Source organism: Elaeis guineensis, chromosome 10, assembly GCF_000442705.2.
Source record: "Elaeis guineensis isolate ETL-2024a chromosome 10, EG11, whole genome shotgun sequence".
Lineage (NCBI taxonomy): Eukaryota > Viridiplantae > Streptophyta > Magnoliopsida > Arecales > Arecaceae > Elaeis > Elaeis guineensis.
The window spans coordinates 71210721-71233300 of NC_026002.2; the positions used below are offsets into that span (position 1 = coordinate 71210721).

The following is a 22580-nucleotide window of genomic DNA, read 5'->3' on the forward strand; positions in this document are numbered from 1 at the left end:
TGAAATATATTTCAAACAATATAACTTAATTTTGAGGACGAAATTATTTGAAGGGGAGGAGAATGTAACACCCCAGTCCAAAATCAGCCACAGCCCAAACCAAAAAAAAAAAAAAAAAGGAAAGAAACAGGGGAGAAGACTCCCGAAGGGAGTCTTCTTCCTCCGTTCACTGGCTCCCAATCGGAGTCGGAGAAAAGCTCCCTCCGGCCCTATTTAAGGAGGAGATTTCTCCTCTCTCCTTTCCATCAAAAAATCTCGAGGCAAAACGGCGGCAATCGTCGGAAATTCCTCACGAAGACCCATCACTGTGGCGTCCAATTTCTCGCCAGAAAAGCTTCGCCGGCGACGGAGGTAAGCCTCCTCCCCTTCCTCTCTCCTTCCCGTGCCGATGTGCACGCTTGCCGGCGACCGAAGTCGTCGGATTTTGTTGCGAAAAATTTTTTTATTTTTGCCGTTTTCCGTCGCCGGTGGTCACCGCCGACCATCGGTTTGGCCGCCTCTTGCCGCCGAATCATCTCTCCTTTGGCCGCCGACCATCTCCGCACCGACTGCACCGCCGGCCGGCCAACCAAGGAGGAGATCAAAGATCCTCTGTTTCGGTTAAAAATAAGCCACGGGAAGAAAAGAAAAGAAGAAGGAAGAAGAAGAAGAAAAGAAAAGAAAAGAAAAAGGAAAAAGAAAAAGAAAAGAAAAAGGAAAAAAAGAAAAGAAAAAAAAAAGAAAAAGAGAAAGAAAAAAAAATAATAAAATAAAGAAGAAGAAGAGAGAAAAATTTTCTCTCCCCTCTCTCTACCTTCTCTCTCTAGTTTCTCTCTCTAGATTCTCTCTCTATTTTCTCTCTCTAGATCTTTCTCTCTTTTTATGGATTTTGTCTCTCTAGAGTCTTCCTCTCTCTCTGATTTTATCACGGACCCTAGGATAGAATTGAGATGAAAATAAGATGATCTGAGGTTGCTTCGAAATTCGTGCGATAGATCTGATCCCAGTTCGATCCTATTCGAAATTTGTAACACTTGATTCATATTGAGTCACTCTAATAGGATCTTTGATGATCTCGATCATGATTGTCTCATCGAAAGAATACGAAGATTCTCTCTCCACTTTCTCTCTCTACTTTCTCTCTCTAAAATTTTCTCTCTCTTCATGGATTTTTTCTCTCTAGAAGTCTTATAGATCAGTGGAGGATCTAGATACTTAGATAAATCCTAATTTTGATTAATCCTAAGAGAGATCCTCGATCTGTGTTATTAGGATCGATTATCGGTAATTTTCTCTATATATGATTTTTATGTTTGATCAGGGTTATGAAGAGATGATTGTCTGCATAAGATATCGAGTGGAATATCTTGTTAGAGAAATTTATAAATCAAAGAAGAATATTGATTTCTGTATTTGGATCAGTCACCGGTAAAGGTAAGAATCCCTGTACATGATCATCATTATATATGTTATTTTACCGTTGATTTTATCTCATTGATTTTGCATCGTTGGATTTTGAGATCGATGAATTTGTTATATCTGAGACATTGTTATTTATTTATTTATGTGATTTTGAGTATGAGTATGTTATATCAATACATATGTATCAGTGCTTGATGGCATGATTATGTGTATGACATATTTATTTCACTGCAAAAGATGAATTGATTAATGAAGTCAAATATTTTAATTTCATGAAAATGAGAAGAAAGAGAAATATGGTTTGGACTGGCCTTGTCATGTGGAATAGCTTGCCAGGAGCTTATGCCTGGGTCAGCCCCCACAGGCTTATGTGTGGAAGAATATGATCCGAGAAAGATCATGAAGAATCTGATCCGAGAAAGATCATGAATGATTTGATCCGAGAAAGATCATGGCCACTTTGATCCGAGAAAGATCATGAATATTTCGATCCGAGGAAGATCACAGAAATCGATCCGAATAAAAGATCGTCGCATGATCCTGGTAGTCCAAAGCCAAAGCCAAAGCCAAAGCCAAAGCTTAAGCTAAAGCCAAAAAGAAAGGATTAAAGATGATGTGATAATAGAAGAAAATAGAAAGATAAGACATGAAACAATCATTGAATAAAATTATTTCACTTATTTAACATATGATGATGTATCTCTTTTGATAAAACAGATAATCTATAAATGTTTGCAGTATTTTGGACAGTGAACATCGACTTTTATGTGTTATTGCTTATCTTTATTTTCAGATTATATTATTATATTGGTGTGATATGGGAATTCTTACTGGGCTGTAAAGCTCACACCCCTTCATCTTTCTTTTTCTTCTCAGAGTTACAGGATGCTTATGATTGGCTATGACTTAGATTTATGGGTGAGCAGAAGGATAAATAGAGTGTCATAGTATCTGATCAGAGAATTGAAGAAATTTAATTTGTAATTATGCAAGGATTTACGAATTATTGTTGAAAGTAATTGTTATGGATGTTGAGATTGTAATGATTTATTTTGGCCTTGCATATTCTTTAAGGCTTGCTCTCAAGAGTGTGCGGCCATCACGTATCCGACCCGGATGTTGGGTTCGGGGCGTGACAGCCACTATGGATAGAATTAGATAGAGTCTAGGAGTAAAATCCACTATATCGGAAAGCTAAGTCATAAGCCAAATTTTCAAAGGCCATAACTTGGTTGCTGGACTTTCGATTTCGATTATCTTTTTTAAAAAAGAATTGGATGATTTTTTGATATCTATGACATGATACTTCCTCCCATAAAGAGAGTAGTGCCCATAGCGATTAGACCAAAATTTCTTCGTCTGGGATCTGAAACAAGCTAGTCAACTCAAAAATTTTCTTTCAGATAAGACTTTGACCGAATGTAGCTTCCAATCCGAGAAGGATCTAATGGAGTGATAAAAGACTGAGTGGATATAGAAGTCGATATCTACCTTCTAAAGAATTTTAGTTTTTTCTATATTATTTCTATTAGACACATCTATTTTGGATAAAAGAGCCAATTAGAACTAGAAGAGGAATCTGATCCAATTTATGTAAGGACCAATTATGTTATTATAAATAGAGAATATATATTTCATTTTTAATCAATGAAAAAATAAAAGAGAAAGAAAAAAGACTTGAGTTTTATTGTCAAAAATTCTTCTCTTTTTTTATTTTTTTTTATGAGATTTGAATTGAGTGAGTTGAAGGAAATCTTTTTTCTCTCTAATTGAATCAAAGAGTTAGCTGTGTGAATTTTTTGTACAAGATTTTTGCATCATTGATTCTCAGATGAAAGATAGCAGTAACCATCACCATATCTCTTGGAACATCATCACAACTCTTTGGCATCTCCAAGTAATTTATAATTAAGGCACCAGAAAAGGATACCGCCATGCATTATCATAAAAATAACAAGGATACTATATTTCAAAGGCTAATTTGATCTAGGACAAGTGTTCCACATCCGATACAACAAACTCAAGCTGCCTAGCCACTGCAGAGAAACAAAAACAGGCAAACTTGAGCCAACTTAAAATTGCTGGCTGTAAAATAATGCAATAATACTATTTTTTTTTCTTAAATATGGGCTCCTTTTGTCTTGCTAGTTCTCCATCCTCATCATTTAAGCTTTCCATTTCACTATGTATAAACGTTGTCATGCTTCACTATTGTAAGATACCACAGTCAGAAACTTGGGATTTTGTATTTGTTTCGCAATGTTTGTATGCTTAGACGAATCATAATGAGGCACACATTCACATTCATATCCATCTGTTGGACCACCAAAAAGTTTCACCGCCTGCTGAAAATTACTCGTTGCAGAATTTGGTGTGAAGTATCGGGGCAGCTCAACAAAGATAGCTATCAGTTAATCACACACCACCTTTTTAGGATGGCTATACGATGCGATGCTTCACCAATTCGATGCTAAACCCAGCAATAACCAAGAGCTATTTTTTTGGTAATTGTTCTAAAGGAGATGCATTGAGTAACACCTGCCAGTGGGTTAAGCTCTTCGGCAATTGGAATATGATTACACATGACTTGTAACAACCTTCTGAACCCCGATGGCTGTAGATGATACCGCTAGACCAGAACATGGCCTGATCCAAGGGTAGCAGACTTTAACCAATAGAAAGAGGCCACGTGTTCGGAGGGCTTTCATAAGTAGGGCGAGCCCAAACGGCTAGGGGCGCCGCTCGCAAAATGGGTAGGGCTACCGATGGAAACTTCGGAACTGGGATTTTACCTTCCACGCCGGTGACCAGACTCGGGGCTTCAAAGGCTTTTAAACCACGCGCGCCGGAGAGGAGGAGAAAGGCGAGGGAGCCATGAGTACGACGACAGTGAGAATAGAGGAGGTCCAATCGACTTCCAAGAAGCAGCGGAACGCCACCCACACCCACATTAAAGGCCTCGGCCTCGACATATCTCTATCTTCTCTATCTCCCCCATCTTTTTCTTCTTCTCGCAATAGTTAATGGGTTTCTAGTTTCGAGGGTTTTGAGTTTTAGTTATGTTTTGTGAGCTTTCGCCGTATTTCGTTGATTTCACGGTCAAATGGAGTTTTAGGGGTTTCTCAAATCCTGCAGATGTGGTAATCTTGATTGTAACTGATTGATTTATCATGAGATTGTCAGCGTTGTTGTAAAACCAAAAGCGAAGACTTCACTCTTTCTTTGATTTTTCACGGTTCGACGGAGTCCTAGGGATTATAAAAATGTTGCGAGTAGGATAATCTTTGCTTGAAATCGGTCGATGTAATTGTTGGTATTCTTATCGAGTGCTTTCTTGCCAGAGAGGAACACTACAATGTTTCTTCGATTTGACGGTTTACTGGAGTTCTGGGGTTTGGTGGAAACTGAATTTATTGTAATCTTGATTGTTTGAATGATTTTTTTTTTCTTTTTTTTTTGGGTCCTGTTGGGGAATACCGACTGACCCCACTCACGCCGACTCATTGTCGGGCTTATATGACCGGCGCTCGACTCTGCCGACTGACCGACGGCTGCCGTTACTGACCGACCGAAGATATGTCGGTCGGACGGACCTTCTTCTCTCTCTTGATCGGCTGCATTATGGAGTCCGACGCCCGATTTTGGCAACGCGTCTGACTGACTGTCGGAGAGGCCCGAGTTTCCACCCGACGTCTCTCAACCAGCCGTCGATCTATAGTCGGTCGGCTCCCTCAGATGCCGTACGACTGCCAGAAACTGTCAGCCCTGACAACGGCATGCGGCACTACCGCCCAGGGGCATTATCCCACCTAAGGCATGGGTCAATCCTAGCGATTTGACAGTCCCGCGGTGATTTGACACCCTCACGACAACTTTGACAGTCCTCAGTGAGTTGACAATTCTTCAATTATCCGCATCATTAATGACGGCGCCACACCATGCTCCACTATATATATCGGGGAGGGCAACAGTGCTAGAGGTCCATTCGAAACCCCTGAATCCCTCCTCTCTAGCTCTCACTCTCTCTCTCTCGTTGAGCTCCTTGTTTTATTTTCACTGTTGCCTAGTCTCCTCTCTGACTTGACCGTCGGAGGGTCCCCGTCGGAGCCACCTCCGGTCAGTGCGGACTTTCTTTTGCAGGCGCTCGTTTCCGACGACCAGGCGACGAGGGGATTGGCTGCAACAGATTGGCGTGCCAGGTAGGGGGGTAGCGCAGTGACAAGTTAGTGCCTCATTGACAGCACCAGGGATCGTAACCCCCACGGGATCCAAGATGACAAAGACAAGAGCTCAGCGGTCGAGGGTCACTGGATCGGCGAGGCGCTCTTTCCGTCGGGAAGAGGCCTCTCCTCCACCCTCCATGGCGGAACCTAGCTTTCCGCACCCCGCGGTGACCACGAAGGCGTAGATCGCAGCGATCGTGCGGCAGATGACCGTGCTGACAGACGCGGTCAAAAACCTTCAGCAACAACCGGTCCGGCTGCCGCCTTCACCGACCGAGCAACCGGCGGCGCGTCCGATGTCCTCCAGGAGCAGCCGCCGACGCCTGCATCGGTCTCCATCGCCTCCGCAGGAGCACCTGCCACAGCGCTCCTACCAAGAGGAGGAGGGGCGGCCGTGGCGCGACATCCATCGGTCTCGACGGCCTTCTCCCTCTCAGCTGGAACAAGCAAGGAAGAAGAAGCGACTGCGAACGCCGTCCGCCTCTCTCTCGGACTCCTCTGGAGACTCCACTCCTGGGATCTTCCAGCACCGACGGATCGACGACTACGAACGCAAGTTCGAGGAAATCAACCGTCGGCTTGCCCAGCTGCAGGTGGACGGGCAGAAGTCTTCGAACGACGTCGACTTCCAAACCGCCCAATTTCTCTCCCGACTTATCCTCGACGAATCGATCCCCAGTCGGTTCAAGATGCCGCACGTGGAGCCCTACGACGGCTCCATCGACCCAATCGACCACTTGGAGAGCTATAAAGCTCTCATGACGATTCAAGGGGCAACCGACGCTCTCCTTTGCATCGGCTTCCCCATCACACTCCGCAAAGCTGCCAGGGCCTGGTACTCCGATCTTCGATCGGAAAGTATCCACTCCTTTGGATAGCTCGAGCACTCTTTCGTGGCTCACTTCAGCACCAGTCGGAAGCCGTCACGAACCTCGGACAGTCTTTTTTTCCTTAAACAGGGAGAAAACGAGACGCTCCGACACTTCGTGACGCGATTCAATGCGGCCACGCTTGAGGTCCGGGACCTCAACGAAGACATGGCCATCTCGGCCATGAAACGGAGGTCAAGGGCATCCCGATTCACTTACTCCCTGGACAAGACCCTCCCCCGGACGTATGCCGAACTATTGGAGCGCGCGTACAAGTACATGCGCGCGGACGAAGGAACCTCCGACCGACGCTTGACCGAGTTCAAGGGCCCGAAGGAGAAGCGAAAAAAGGGTCGGGACCCTGCCGTGCCCAGCAGGCCCCCGACCGACGGTCGGATTTCGCTCCCGCGACGAAACCAGAGGTCGCCTCGACGGTAGAGTCCAAGGCCAACACGCCCCAGGTATGACTCCTACACTCCTCTCTCTGCTCCTCGTGCGCAGATTTTGATGGAGATCGAAGGGGAAGAGTACCTGCGACGGCCTCTGCCTCTGAAGGCAAAAGGCCTCGACCGACGGAAGTATTGCCGATTCCACCGGGGTCACGGCCACAATACCGAGCAATGCATCCAGCTTAAGGATGAGATCGAAGCTCTCATCCGTCGGGGATATCTTGGTAAATTTCGGAGGAACTCACCGACTCAACCCGTTGCCGACCGACGACCCCAGCCGACTGAAGAAGCGATGACTAATCAGCCTACGGTCAGGGTCATCAATATGATTTTCAAACGACTGGGCCCGGAGACGTCTGCTGGAGGGGAGCCGATGAAGAAGCTGCGCTCGGACGACGTAATTACTTTCACAGAAGAAGATGTTCGGGGCATCCAAACCCCCCACGACGACGCTGTTATTGTCTCGGCAACAATAGCGAACTATGATGTAAAAAGAATCTTTGTAGATAATGAAAATTCAACGAACGTTTTGTTTTACTCGATCTTCTTCCGGATGCGACTATCGACCGACCGACTCAAGAGGGTCTCTATGCCCTTGATAGGCTTCGCTGGGGATGCTGTCACGATGGAAAGAGAAGTTACTTTGCCCGTGACGGTTGGCACCGAACCACGACAAAGCACAGTCCATTTGACTTTTGCGGTCGTCCAAGTGTCTTCGGCTTACAACGCCATACTTGAAAGACCCGGACTAAACGCCCTCAGGGCGATAGTTTTGACGTATCACCTCCTGGTTCGGTTTCCGACCAAAAACGGAGTCGGGGAGATGCGCGGAGACCAACAGCTCGCTCGCCGATGCTTCCAGATCTCCGCTCAAAGCGAGGAGTTGAAGGGCTCCTTAACGATCGACAAGCTAGACCAACGGGAGGAGGAAGAACGGGGAAAACCGGCCGAACAGCTCATTCCCGTCTCAATAGCGGAGAATCCCGACCGAATGGTATGGGTCGGGTCTCAACTACCGACCCAGAACGACGACGGTTGGCGGAGCTGTTGAAGGCCAACACCGACATATTCGCTTGGTCGGCAGCAGATATGTCGGGCATCCCCCCGGAGACAATGATGCACCGACTCAACATTGACCCAACGATGAGGCCGGTGAGGTAGAAGAAAAAGTTTTTTGCTCTTGAAAGACAGAAGGTCATCGACGAAGAAGTGGACAAGTTACTCGAGGCAGGCTTCATCAGAGAAACTACATATCCCGATTGACTCGCCAATGTTGTCATGGTGAAGAAAGCCAACGGGAAGTGGAGGATTTGCATCGGCTACACCGACTTGAATCGGGCCTGTCCGAAGGACAGCTTTCCACTTCCGAAGATCGACCAGCTGGTGGATGCGACGTCCGGTTATCGACTGCTCAGCTTCATGGACGCCTTCGTCGGGTACAATCAGATTCAGATGGCGTCCGAAGACGAGGAGCACACTGCCTTCGTGACCCCCAAGGGCCTCTACTGCTACAGAGTGATGCCCTTCGGACTGAAGAATGCCGGAGCTACCTACCAACGACTCGTCAATAAGGTCTTCAAAGACCAGATCGGGCGCAACATAGAAGTATATGTGGACGACATGCTGGTAAAAAGTGCGCAAACTGCAGATCATGTTCGAGATCTCGAAGAAGCTTTTCGCACTCTACGACAACATCGAATGAAGCTGAATCCGACTAAGTGCGCTTTTGGAGTGACCTCGGGAAAGTTTCTCGGGTTCCTCGTTTCTCAACGTGGAATCGAGGCTAACCCTGAGAAAATAAAGGCAATCATCGACATGCGCCACCCGAACACCAAGAAGGAGATCCAACAGCTGAATGGAAAAATCATCGCTCTCAGCCGATTCATCTCTCGATCGGCCGAAAGATGCCTCCCGTTCTTCAAGACTCTGAGGCAGGTGAAGGGCTTCTCTTGGTCGGATGAGTGCTGACGGGTCTTCGAGGATCTGAGAGGTACCTGGCTTCTCCATCGTTGCTTGTGAAGCCAGAGGTCAAGGAGACACTGTATCTCTATTTGACCACTTCCCTCGAGGCGGTTAGTTCGGTGCTCGTCCGAGAGAACGAGAGCCGAATTCATCAACCTATATATTACACCAGCAAAGTGCTCCGCGACGCTGAAGCTCGATACTCGGAGACAAAAAAGATGATTTTCGCCCTGACCGTCTCTGCACAACGACTCCGTCCATACTTCCAAGCGCATGCCATTGTGATCCTCACCAACCAGTCCCTGAGAGCGATATTGTGCCGACTTGACACATCGAGACGACTGGCGAAGTGGGCGATGAAGCTCAGCGAGTTCGACATACAGTACCGACCGCGACCTGCCTTAAAGGCCCAGGTCCTGGCCGACTTCATCGCAGAATGCCCGACGACCGACCAAGGATCGGAAGGCGAGAACCCCAGAGGAGCCGCGATCTCCGAGCTTAACCTGGTGTCCACCTGGGTACTGCACATCGACGGAGCTTCAAACGCTCAGGGGAGCAGGGCCGGGTTCCTGCTCACCAACTCGGAGGGGGTAGTCACTGAGTACGCCCTCTGATTCGACTTCAAAGCCTCCAATAATCAAGTCGAGTATGAAGCGCTTCTCGCCGGCTTGAGGATGGCGAAGGAACTTGGGATCGACAGCCTCCGGGTATTCTCCGATTCTCAGCTAATCGTGGGGCAGGTCAAAGGCGAATTCGAGGCACGAGATTCAGCTATGGCGAAATATCTCCAGAAAGTGAAGGATCTTGTGGCACGCCTCGGATATTTCGAGATCTCCCATATCCCCAGGTCGGAGAACGCCCGGGCCGACGCACTCTCCAAGTTGGCGACTTCAGCTTACGATGCTTTGGACCGAACGCTCGTGGAGAATCTCGAGCAGCCGAGCATCGACAAGGTCGAGGAGGTGCTACAACTGACGGCCGAATCAAGCTGGATGGATCCGATTGTTCGGTACTTGACCGACGGGATCAGTCCTGAAGATCCCATGGAGGCCAGACGGCTCCGATGGTTGGCCTCCCAATACGTGATGATGGATGGCCGACTCTACAAAAGATCATTCTCCCTTCCCTTGCTCAGATGCTTGGGACCAACCGACGCAGACTACGCACTCAGGGAAGTGCATGAAGGGATCTGCGGGAGCCACTTGGGGGGCAAATTCTTGGCCTACAAGGTCCTGCGACAGGGTTACTACTGGCCCACCATGAGGAAGGATGCGGCTGAGTTGGTCCGGAAGTGTGAACCATGCTAAAAGTACGCCAACATACAACACCGACCAGCCAGCCAAATCACTTCTATTGTCGCCCCATGGCCCTTCGCCCAGTGGGGGGTCGACATTCTCGGTCCCTTCTCTCCGGCATCTGGCCAAAGGAAGTTCATAGTCATCGCCATCGACTACTTCACCAAATGGGTGGAGGTCGAGTCCCTAGCGCAGATTACCGAGCGAAAGATGGAGGACTTCGTCTAGAAGTCCATCATCTTCAGGTTCGGATTGCCGCATACCATTATCACCAACAATGGGCGACGGTTCGACAACCAAGACTTCAGAGACTTCTGCGCGAGGTTTCACATCACGCACCGACTGACTTCCGTCGGGCACCCACAGTCCAACGGTGAAGTCGAGGTGACCAACCGGACCATACTACACGGGCTCAAAACCCGACTGAATGAAGCTAAAGGCCTCTGGGTCGAGGAGTTGAACTCCGTCCTGTGGGCTTACCGGACGACCCCCCATGTTCCGACCAGGGAGTCACCTTTCAGTTTGGCCTATGGGACGGAGGCAATGATACCGCTCGAGATCGGGCTGCCATCAACTAGGGTCGAGCAGTATCAAGAGCCGAACAACTCTGAGTGCCGGAGAGCCGACCTAGACCTCCTCCCTGAGCTTCGGAGCGAGGCTCAACTTCGCATGGCTTCTTACTGACAGAAAGTAGCCCGATATTACAACGCCAAGGTCAAGCCAAAGCTTTTCAGGCCTGGGGACCTAGTCCTAAGAAAGGCAAAGGTCTCGAAGCCTCTAGACCAAGGGAAGCTAGCTCCGAATTGGGAAGGGCCCTATATGGTAGCGGACACCTACGGGCCTAGAGCTTACCGACTGGAGACCCTGGAGGGGAACCCCATTCCCCGGACCTGGAATGCCGACAGCCTAAAGTTGTATTACCAATGAACTTTGTACCTGTTCACCCGGAATACAAATTCAGTTTCAAGTTTCGGAGTCTGGAATCTCGACTCTTCGACTATTGGTCGGGGCTCGCCGAGAGGTACGAGCCCCGATGCGTCGACTCGGACTCAGCGCCCCGCCGAGAACCGACGGCCTGATTGCCGACGACGCATCGGACGCTTACAAGGGCCGAAATATCCATGACAACGGGAGTTACACTCCTACGGTCGAACTTTCGGGCCAAACGGTCGGCTAACTCGCCGACTCAGCCCCAACCAAGAAAGGCAGAACGCCGGCGCAACCGCTGTCGCGTTCACGACTCGCCGATCCAGCTACGGTCGGTCGAAGGATATTCGGCTTACCACCGTCTATCACACGACGCGACCACTGTCGCGTTCATGACTCGCCGATCGAGCTACGGCCGGTCGAAGGATATTCGGCTTACCATCGTCTATCACGCGGCGCGACGTAAGTACCCGATGTAAGGGTATCGGGATCCGACTTATCATCGCTTCCCTGACTAAACGCGCCGGACGCCATTCGACTGAACGCGTCGAAAGACATCCGACTGTCGGACCCCATGAAATGCTCCGACCATCGAGTCTTGCCCGGCGGTCGATCGGCTTTCGACTCGACGAACACGCCCGACTCACAACCGGGCGACGGACGTCCGACTTAAGCCTTCGATCGTTGGATTACACGACAGTCGGAAGGCTGGTCCAAAGTCGGGATTTGCTCTGCCTTCATGACGGCACGCGTTACCGAACGTCCTAACTAATCTATCGGGCTAGCGACTTATGTGTTCCAAAGCATTCTACGACACATGAAAGAAGAGAGACATACAAAGGAGAAAAGTTCAAGTCCAAGAGACTTTGACTTTGATTTCATTAAGTTCGGGTCAAGTTTACAAAACTGGGCCGAAGCCCGACTACAAGTATGACAAGCAGAAGTAAAGGAAAAATAAAAAACCGACTAGTTCTCAGAGTCGGCCTCTTCCACTGGATGACGGTTGGGGATGGTCGGCGAACCCGCTCGGGCTTCAGGAGTCGGGGCCGCTTGATCTTCGGTGGCTTGCTCCGCGTTTTCTTCGGCTTCCGCCCTGGTGGTGAGGCCTCTCAGTGATAGGTCGGCCGTCTCCTCCGTAGCTGGGGCCTCCGACTCCGGCAGAACGATGCTGCCGAGGTCAAGCTCCGGGTACAAGCTTCGAACGGCTTTCCGAGTGTCCTCGTACCCCACTCGGTACGAGAGGAAGCCGCTCTCCAGAAGTTCCTCCTGGTACTCTTCCGAGTCGCGGAAGTCTTCTATGGCCCGACCCATGGCCTCCTTCGCCGACTCCGCTTCCGCCCTCGCGATGTCTGCGTCGGCCTGGGCGACGGACAGACCTTCTTCGGCCTTAGCGAGGTTCCCAAGACTTACTCGGAGCTGCTCGCGTTCGGCCTTCAGCTCCTTGGTGAAGCTGTCCCTCTCGTGCTGAAGCCGACGGACGGTTCGGGACTTCTTCTTGGCGTCGTCTCGGGTCGACTGCAGCTCGGACTCCGAAGTCGCCAAGGCGCCCGTGAGTCGGGAGACCTCCCCCTCAAGCCGGCCCTCCCGGTTGACCGACTGCTGCAGCTGGTTGACCAGAATGACCCTGTCGGCTTCAGCGGCCGCGATCTTGTCTCTCCAGGCCGCACGCAGATCATCGAATTTTCGATATCCGGCCTCTAGCTCGGATATGTTGTAAACCAGCTGCACAAAACAAGATCGACCGTCAGAGGACCGAACTCACAGAAACAATAATGAAAACAAAGAAGAAAGAGACTCACTCGGATCATCATCGGGTAGAATGAAGACAGCATATCGGAGACCCGTTGATTCTTCATGGCCTCAATGTCGGCCAGGAGAAGGAGCGCCTGGCACAGCTTTCTGGCCAAGTCATGGTTGGCCAGGTCCGATGCACCTTCGGGGAGTGGGAAGTCGGTCGACCCCCCACCACCGGCCGACCTTCCTTCGTCGCCGGACGTCATCGGGGCCTTCCCTCGACCGGACACCCAAGCCCTGACGTCGGAGAAAGACGGCAAGCTTGAGCCCGACCGAGTTTCCCCCGAAGGCGCGGCAGCAGCAGACGCGGGTTGCTTGGGCTCGCGCGCCTCCTCCCGATCCTCCTCTGCCGGCTGAGCAGCCGGCGCGCCGTCGACCGATTCCTCGGTCGTCCTTCTCTCGGGCGAGGCTGCGCCCTCGCTCGACGGTCCCTCGGACGGGACTTCGACGAGCACCATCGGCGCTGACAGTGTGATGACGGGCTCCGCCTCCGACCCAGTCGGCTCGCTCGGCGGAGCTACTTGGGGCCTCTTGGGAGGCCGCGACGGCCCAGCCCCTTGTGCCGGCCTCTTCCGTACGGCGTACTGCCGTACGTCGGCTGCCGTCAGTCTCGACCTCGGTGGCATATCTGCAAACGACGACAGATGGTCAGCACCATAAAGGAAAGGAAAGAAGAAAGGAGAAGGAAGACGGAAAACCAACCTAAGCGAGGGATCGGGCTGAGACCGGCGTCGTACAGGGCCTGCTCGGTGACGAGCTCCCTATGCTTCGGCATCGAAATGTCTTTCAGGCGGTGGAAGTCTTCCCGGTCCTCGGCTTCCACCCGACTGTTCTCGTTCGGTTGGGTTCGGAGGTCCCCCCAACGGGCAGGGAACCCCCAAGGAATAGAAGAAGATACAAAAAAGAACTGGTTCTTCCATTCATGAATGGACGACGGAAGACCGGTGATAAAAGAAAGCCCCTTCCGAGGATTAAAGTACCACCACCCTCGGGCTTTAGAGTGGGGTCGGAGGACGAAGAAGGCTCGAAAGAGGGAAATCCGAGGGTCAGTCGGCAAAAGCCGACACAGCAGAGCAAAACTGACTTAGTCGAACAGAGTTCAGCGCGAGTTGTGCCGGGCATAGCCCGTAATAGTCAAGTACGTTCCGGACGAACTCCGGGACCGGGAAGCGAAGACCGGCCCGGAGGTCCTCAACGTAGAAAGCCACCTGGTCCTCAAGTGGGCTATTGACCCGACCATTGGCACCAGGGGCGAACAGCCGAAATTGTTTCGGGATGCAATATTGCTCCCGGAGCCGATCGACGTTCGGTCCCGAAAGTGAAGAGGCCTCCACCTCCGGGGTCGACCGAGGGTCGTCGGTCGGATCTCCCGACCGACCTCCTCTTGGAGATGTTCTAGCCATGAACCAGAACAGAAGATAAAAAGAGCAGGGAGAAGCAGAAAGTGTACTGTGAGAAGGCAAGGAAGAAGACGATGAAGACGATGAAGGCCCTCAAAAGAAGAAGAGAGAACTCTCAAAAAGAAGGAAAGCGGAGATGAGTACTTGGAACAGGGGACTACGCGGGCAGAGTCTCGACGGCAAAATGAGGGGGGTAGAAACTTGGATATGGGCGACCCTGTATATATAGTACCCCCGACGGTCGAGATGGAGGCACGACCAACGAGGGATCCCAGATCGCGCCACGTGGCGTCATCTGGGCCGTCTGTCGGCCCGACGGTTCGACGCACCCATCCTCAGATCGAGCCACGTCACCTCCATCCGCTCGAACAGACTTGGCCCAATAGCCACCTGCCACGTGGCGCAGAAGCCGCGACATTTCGTATCCCCGAAGGGGCGGCGGGAACGACGGTTTCCATTCCCAAAGAGACGGGACGTCTGGCACCGATGGGACGAGACACCTGACACCGACAGGACACCTGACACCGACAGGATGTCTGACACCGACGGGACATCTGACGTCGGCGAATCGCCTGGCATTCATAAGGCGCATGGCACCATATCAGTCCACGGTACGGTCGTCAGAATCAGAACTTAATACGGTGAGAATCCACTCCTTTCGCTCGACGCTGCCGCCCAAACAAAAGCATTGGCCAGCGCACCATCCGACTCAGGAGTGGAGGGGGGCAACTGTTGGGGAATACCGACCGACCCCACTCATGCTGACTCATTGTCGGGCTTACATGACCGGTGCTCGACTTTGCCGACCGACCAACGGCTGCCGTTACCGACCGACCGAGGATACGTCGGTCGGGCGGACCTTCTTCTCTCTCTTGATCGGCTGCACTATGGAGTCCGACGCCCGACTTTGGCAACGCGCCCGACTGACTGTCGGAGGGGCCCGAGTTTCCACCCGACGTCTCTCAACCAGCTGCCGACCTATAGTCGGTCGGCTCCCTCAGATGCCGTACGGCTGTCAGAAACTGTCAGCCCTGACAATGGCATGCGGCACTGCCGCCTAGGGGCATTATCCCACCTAAGGCATGGGTCAACCCTAGCGATTTGACAGCCCCACGGCGATTTGACACCCTCACGGCAACTCTGACAGTCCTCAGTGAGTTGACAATTCTTCAATTGTCCGCGCTATTAATGACGGCGCCATACCATGCTCCATTATATATATCGGGGAGGGCAACAGTGCTAGAGGTCCATTCGAAACCTCTGAATCCCTCCTCTGTAGCTCTCGCTCTCTCTCTCTCTCGTTGAGCTCTTTGTCTTATTTTCACTGTTGCCTAGTCTCCTCTCTGACTTGACTGTCGGAGGGTCCCCGCCGGAGCCACCTCCGGTCAGTGCGGACTTTCTTTTATAGGTGCTCGTTCCCGGCGACCAGAGGATTGGCCGCAACAGGTCCGATGGTTTTCTTTTTGATTTTCAGAAAATGGGAAGTTTTGATGTTTTTGTTTGTTGATATGTGTTTGAGTATGGCAGGTGAATGGAACTGCGATTCCTATGGCTGCTGGGTTTGTAGGGCAGGTGGCTGCGAGAGAGGCTGCTGGTCTTGTCGTTGATATGATATGGCAGAAGAAGATGGCTGGGCGTGCTCTTCTGCTTGCTGGGCCTCCAAGCACCGGCAAGACTGCTCTGGCTCTTGGTGTATCTCAGGAACTTGGAAGCAAGGTGCATTTCATCTCTTGATTGCTTGTTCTTTTTTCCCGCATGGGTTTGCCATTGGATCCTGTCTGCCAAAAAGTTTTGCTAGAGAACCATTTTATATATTTTGATGGTCTCAAACATTAAACATATTTATTATATATGGTTACTTAAATAAAAACCTAAAACTTCATCAAACGGTTTGTGAATAATTGCATCCTTTTCTCCAATGGGTCTCCATTAAGTGGTTTCATCATGGTGCTTGCATTCATAAGTTTGTGGATTGCACTCTGTTTAATGTTCTGTTTCGTTTGGTTAACTGTACATTATACATTTGTTGCTGATTTCATAATTGCTGTTAGATAGTACTGAATGCCTTTGTATTAGTTAACACTGCACTATAATCTTCATTCCGCTCAACATGCCACAATGACTTGGGGGAATGCAATACGAAATACCCTTTCTGGTTTGTGAGGATTTTTTTTTCTTCTTCGGGATTATGATTTTAGCAATTTGATTGGCATTTAATGTCTTCGTTGCCCATTTGTTGTTGTAATAAGATTGAGTTTGAATTGAGTTCTAGGTACCCTTCTGCCCCATGGTTGGATCAGAAGTATACTCGTCGGAGGTCAAGAAAACTGAGGTGCTTATGGAAAATTTCAGGAAGGCTATTGGTTTGCGTATTAAGGAGAACAAGGAAGTTTATGAAAGAGAGGTAAGTTTTAGTTATGCTTGTTTTCTCCTAAACTGATTTGTAGTATTGTCCTTCTATCATTGGATGTTGCAGCTGGGGTCACCTGATATGTATGGTTACATTTTGCCAATACATTTTAAATGTATTCTAGAAATTCTTTCACTTGGCTTGCTCACATTTTTGATATATTGTAAATGACTCCTATTATAGGTGACGGAGCTCTCCCCAGAAGAAACAGAGAGCACAACTGGTGGTCATGGAAAAGCCATCGGTCATGTAATCATTGGGTTAAAGACTGTCAAAGGAACCGAGCAGCTGAAGTTGGATCCAGCTATTTATGATGCTTTAATTAAGGAAAAGGTAATACTTGTTTTATTATTCTTTCATGAATTGAAGTCTTGTTTTGCAATACTTTTAGAAGCAGAGATCAGAAGTTTATGCTGGCAAACCATTTTCTCGGCTTCTCATTTATTCCTGCTTCCTTTCCCCCACCCCCCTCCTTTTGATGCATTCTATAGATAATACATGACAATGACCATTTTCTGAAAAAAATTCCTGCTATTTATACACATTGTAGTGCTCTAAACGATATAAAGTCTATCAGGTTATTGACTATGAGAACTATGTTAAAGGAGTACACCCCTTAGTTTTTTTTGATGATAATGGGAGTGAGTACACCCTTCAGTTATTTGCAGAATCATGTATATAATCTGCATGGTAGATGTGCCATTGTATCAGAATTTTTTTAATGGTATCATATGTATCTTTTGGGTTATACATGATTTCTGTAATGACTTTTGATGCTACAGGTTTGCCTATTTAGCTCACATGATTTTCTTTTAAATCCAAATGTGTAATATCTAGTGATTATTGTTTTTGTCATTATTAAACTTACTAATACGACCTGCAGGTTGCTGTAGGTGATGTTATTTACATGGAAGCAAATAGGGGTGCAGTGAAGAGAGTAGGTAGATGTGATGCTTTTGCTACAGAATATGATCTTGAAGCGGAAGAATATGTTCCACTCCCTAAAGGAGAAGTCCATAAGAAAAAGGAGATCGTTCAGGTACCTTATCAGTAAATTTTAGAGTCTGTTCTCTTGCAGCATATAGGATGTGAAGCATAAATAACAAAATTTATTGTTGAATGCTTTCTTCCATTTTAAACTTCTAGTACATGTCATTTGAAAAATATATAATATAAAACATCGAATTGTCTAGAAAATTTAATCTTAATTGAAATTAGAGGAACATTATATGAACATTATATTCTTGAAACTAGATTCTTTTTCCTTATTGTTCTGATGATTAATCTGAATATACTTGCAGATGGCATGTCTTGCATATGTTATTGGAATTGTAACAATTTATCCTGCTCTTGTTGGAGACGGCATTGTTACTCTCTTGAAGGCTTTATCTGTTTGTTCAGACATCCAAATATTTAGTCACCATTTCCATTCCTGCAGCTCATGCTATTTATTCTACTTTTATTTGTAAGATCAAGTTGATGCCATCAAAATGATCGTTTGGCTAAATAGTATGGTGTGCTAGCTTACATAATTTTGGATGTTCGAACCTGTTTGACAAGCACATATATATAATTCAAAGTTGCAATTATTTCTCCTTTTTCTTAATTTTTCTTAATGATCAGGTCATTTTGGGAAGTTGAATTTATTATGTGGTTTGTTGCTTTACATGAAACTATTTTCATATCTAAAACAATTTGACATGTTCTTTATTTTTTGAATGGATATATATAGATAGGGTAATAATCAGCAAATTAACTATTTTCTTCTTTTTTTTAAAAAAAAAATTATAGGATGTTACACTACATGACCTTGATGCTGCAAATGCTCGCCCACAAGGAGGACAGGACATATTATCCCTCATGGGCCAGATGATGAGACCTCGGAAAACTGAGATCACTGACAAACTACGTCAGGAAATAAATAAGGTTCTGTATTATATATATCTGGAGAACATTCATCAGAACTTTAATATGGACACAAATTGTGGGTGCCTGGTATGCATAATTTTAATGAGAAGTTGCATTGGTGGCAGGTTGTTAATAGGTACATCGATGAAGGGATAGCAGAGCTTGTCCCTGGTGTCCTATTTATTGATGAGGTAGCACTCCTTTTTAAAGTTTACACCTCATCCAATTCATACATGGCTGAGCTATTTTGTCTACCTTTAGTCTTTTGCTGTATCCAACATTTTTTGCAGGTGCACATGCTAGACATTGAATGTTTTTCTTATCTTAATCGTGCTTTAGAGAGCTCAATATCGCCAATTGTGATATTTGCCACGAACAGAGGAATTTGTTATGTGAGGTATGGCATTGGAAACACCATGACAGTAGATGAAACTTGTAAACATTCTATATATATCATTGTTTCTGTATCTTAATTTCATCTACCACTAAAAACAAATTTGACTGTGTCAAGACATTTGTTGATTCTGCTGTAGGATAGCATAAATGCTGGCTATTGTTTCGTCAAGGCATTGAATTTGCCTTGTCAAAGCACAAAACCTAGTTGTTAGCTTTTGCTCCCGAGTCAAACTGCAAGTTATTAACATGGCTGTGATGCTTCTTGTTTGTTATGGACAAGTGTTCAACTGTCATGCTATCATTACATGTTTGTATTTGTGTTGTTCCAAATTTAGTTATTCCACTTTTTGTGCTTCTGCTCAGAGGAACTGATATGACCAGTCCACACGGCGTACCAATAGATTTGCTAGATCATCTGGTAATCATACGGACAGAAACTTATGGTCCCACTGAAATGATTAAGGTTCTGAATGTCACTCTGACTGTTTGTCTAGAAAATTAGTTTTCTTCGGTCAATTTTGTGAAGATTTCATTTTTTTAATTTCTTTATTTTTTTTGCCTGTTGGCATGGAGCAGATATTAGCGATCCGAGCACAAGTTGAAGAACTAGATATTGATGAAGAAAGTCTAGCTTACCTAGGAGAAATTGGACAACAAACATCCTTAAGGTCTGTCTTCACTCATTCTATCTCCTCGTCTGTTTTCTTTCGGTGTTTTTCTACATTCATTTATTATTTAGACTTCTGAAATTAGAAATGATATCTACATAAACTTATGTTGAATAATGGCATACTTGCAAATGTTCATCGGGCTTGCAACTCTCGACATGGTTATGCGGTTTACATGTTTGCATCATGTACTTTCGTGCAATCAACTAACGGACATGCCACAGCTTCTGGGTTTTGTTCTATACTCCCACGAACTCGTGTACATCTCGAATTGCTTAGGTACTTTGTTTATGTACTTCCCTTTGTGATCATGAACTATGCAGTGCACCATCAAATTTTCATGTAGCTTCACCTATATTATTTTATGCTCATGCTGATATGCATAGTTAGCTTACTGTTTTTCTCACATGCAATATGCATTTTCCATGTGTTTTTGGGAGGAGACACAGAGTGAGCAGTGTTATCTTGATTCGGTGTATACCACTCTCCCATGTATATGTCTTATTCTTTCTAAACATGCAAAAGCATGCATCGATCATGAACTTTGTACTAAACCCAAAAAAGCTTGCAGTTGTTACCTTTTTTATTGCAATTAAGAACTTGTCTATGAAGATTATAGAGATGAATTGCTCTGGTTTTTTAAGCTGATTGCTGGACTTAGGTGAGCATCTAGGACAAAGTGAGAGGTGTTGGGCAAGCACTCTCTGATGTCGAGTGTTATTCTTCATATCTCTTTTTTGCCCTTTTTTTAGAGCTTTATTAGCTTTATTTTGAAGGTTATTTTGGTCTATTGGAGTTCTTAGAAATAAAGGGGCTACTCTAGGATGTCCGATTATTTACCTTTTTTGTGTTATGTGTTGTTTAGAAGCATGAAGCATGTTTTGGGAAGTGATATTTTGCTATCATGTTTGAATTTTGAAGCTACTAAAAGATTTCTAGTGGTTTGTTTTTCAAAACATGATATGGTAAGTGGTATTCTTATGTCATCATTTGAAAGATGTGAAACACAATATCCAGTGTACAAGGCAATTATGATTTTTGATGTTGCAACTTTAACTAATCTTATAATGCTTGAGGTGTTTTCAGATTTGTATAGCATTTTTTTCTATTACATTTACTAAAAACAACTTTTTGATTTAGTGCTTTGCTTTCTTCAGGCAAGTGCCTTTTTTGGCACCTAGTGTCTTAGGTGATGCAGGGATCCTCTCATCTAAAGGTTGCCTTTTGCTTTTGACAACCTCGGGGATGAGTTTGCCTTTTTAGAAAGCTAAAATGCTAAATAAACATGGTGGAAGCATGGTACAATAGATTATTGACATTTTTAAAGCATGTTATTGAAGAGTATGCTAGGGTTGATAAATTGGATGAAGTTAATGGTGGTGGCCCATAGAGGAAGCATGGAAGATGTTGAGGTGTATGTCATGTGGATCAAAATTTTAGTGGTGTAAATTTAGAAACATCGCTGTCTTACTAATTGCAGCCAAAATATTCATGATTCGTGTGGAATTTTTGTTGCTCCTATATTTTCCCTTCCAAAATTCCTGTAAAACAAGATTGAAGATCTAACATTTAGAGGTGGCATCTCATTATCAGTAATAAGTTTAGTATAACATCATGCAACCAGGTATGCATATTAGATTATGAGAGAGGCAGAGAACTAAATTAAAATGTTTAAAAAAAAAAGGAGAAAACGTAATTTTCAGTAACTTAGAGTATCCTATGGAGGCTTGTTATGTCTGTCAACCGATCTTATACTTTCATCTCTCTGCATGCTTCTGTTACCTACTCTCCTATTCCTATGGATTTATTTGTATTGTGTTCATCTGAAACTCTTTTTTAGGGTTTTGAAACTTGGTCTTATAGTCATCACCTGCTTTTCCAGGCATGCTATTCAGCTGCTATCACCTGCCAGCATTGTGGCCAAGACGAATGGAAGGGATAAAATCTGCAAGGTACTCAGTCTCGGTATTTATTTGTTAAAATACTACTTTCTGTTTTGCTTGTGGAAAATGATTTACTTTGAATTGTCCTCCTTATAATACTCATATTTTAATAAATCATCTGCAGGCCGATCTCTAGGAAGTAACTGCTTTATATCTGGATGCAAAGTCTTCTGGAAGGCTTCTTCAGGAACAGCAAGAAAGATACATAACTTGATTGACAAGCTGTTTGCTAGGATCTTTATTGAAATGAGTTGAATAGCAGAGGCTCTTTCAGCACATTGGAGAATAAAACCCATAGAACCATACTGAGTTAGTGCCACCTGTATTCCTTGGAGTCTTTGTTTTAATGTATATCCAAAGCTCATTTGTGGCTCTTGTTTTCTTATTAGTGATTGTGGGAGCCATGAGAGTGTTTTTCAAATAAGGATTAGAAACTGTAGTTATTGGCGAGTTGGTTTTGAGAGAAGGGTGATGTCATGATCACGGATTTCAAAATGAGTAGCAGTTTGAGATGGTCACTTTTTTTGTTAACAATATGTTTCTCCCTTTTTGGTGCAATGGATAGTTGTGCCAGGAGTGCAAATGAATCAGGAGTATTTGTGAATGATGATATTGTTAAACAAATTGCACGCATGACCCATGTGGACCATTCTAGATTCAAATATTAGAAGGGTACCTATCTTTCTGTGTGCCACTTTTATCCACCGTACCAAGTCCAGATTCAAGTATTTCGTATCTTTCTGTATCCTATTTATAAATAAAAAAAACTACTGGGCTCAAAATGAGTCGAATACCCTTGGCATGATTCTTGCAGTTTACTGGCAGAATAATCTTCGATGATGATAACCTGGGCTGTCAGGTGTCCTGTTAGCAGCCTGTCATCAACCATGGCTCGGACGTGCAGCTGCCTGCATCAGCTAAGATGGGTTCCGATA

The 22580-nt window shown here is 46.5% G+C and overlaps 1 protein-coding gene across 4 annotated transcripts; it reads left to right on the top strand.

Annotated features, from left to right (window-relative positions):
- The first annotated feature begins 10743 nt into the window (after positions 1-10743).
- Positions 10744-22232, top strand: LOC105035142 (ruvB-like protein 1). Of its 4 annotated transcripts, none has more exons than XR_012134882.1 (13): positions 10744-15766; positions 15848-16036; positions 16593-16724; positions 16914-17063; positions 17614-17769; positions 18522-18656; positions 18764-18829; positions 18929-19035; positions 19398-19497; positions 19611-19702; positions 19927-19981; positions 21585-21654; positions 21770-22232. XR_012134882.1 is itself a non-coding variant. In XM_010910578.4 (12 exons), exons 2-12 carry the CDS (start codon positions 15869-15871, stop codon positions 21779-21781), a joined length of 1188 nt encoding a protein of 395 aa, XP_010908880.1. In that variant the 5' UTR covers positions 10744-15766; positions 15848-15868; the 3' UTR covers positions 21782-22232. The 4 variants fall into 4 exon arrangements, 2 of the variants coding, with proteins under 2 accessions (XP_010908880.1, XP_073100657.1); XR_012134883.1 differs by having other exon boundaries at positions 19398-19452; XM_010910578.4 differs by lacking the exon at positions 19927-19981.
- Positions 22233-22580: the final 348 nt, after the last annotated feature.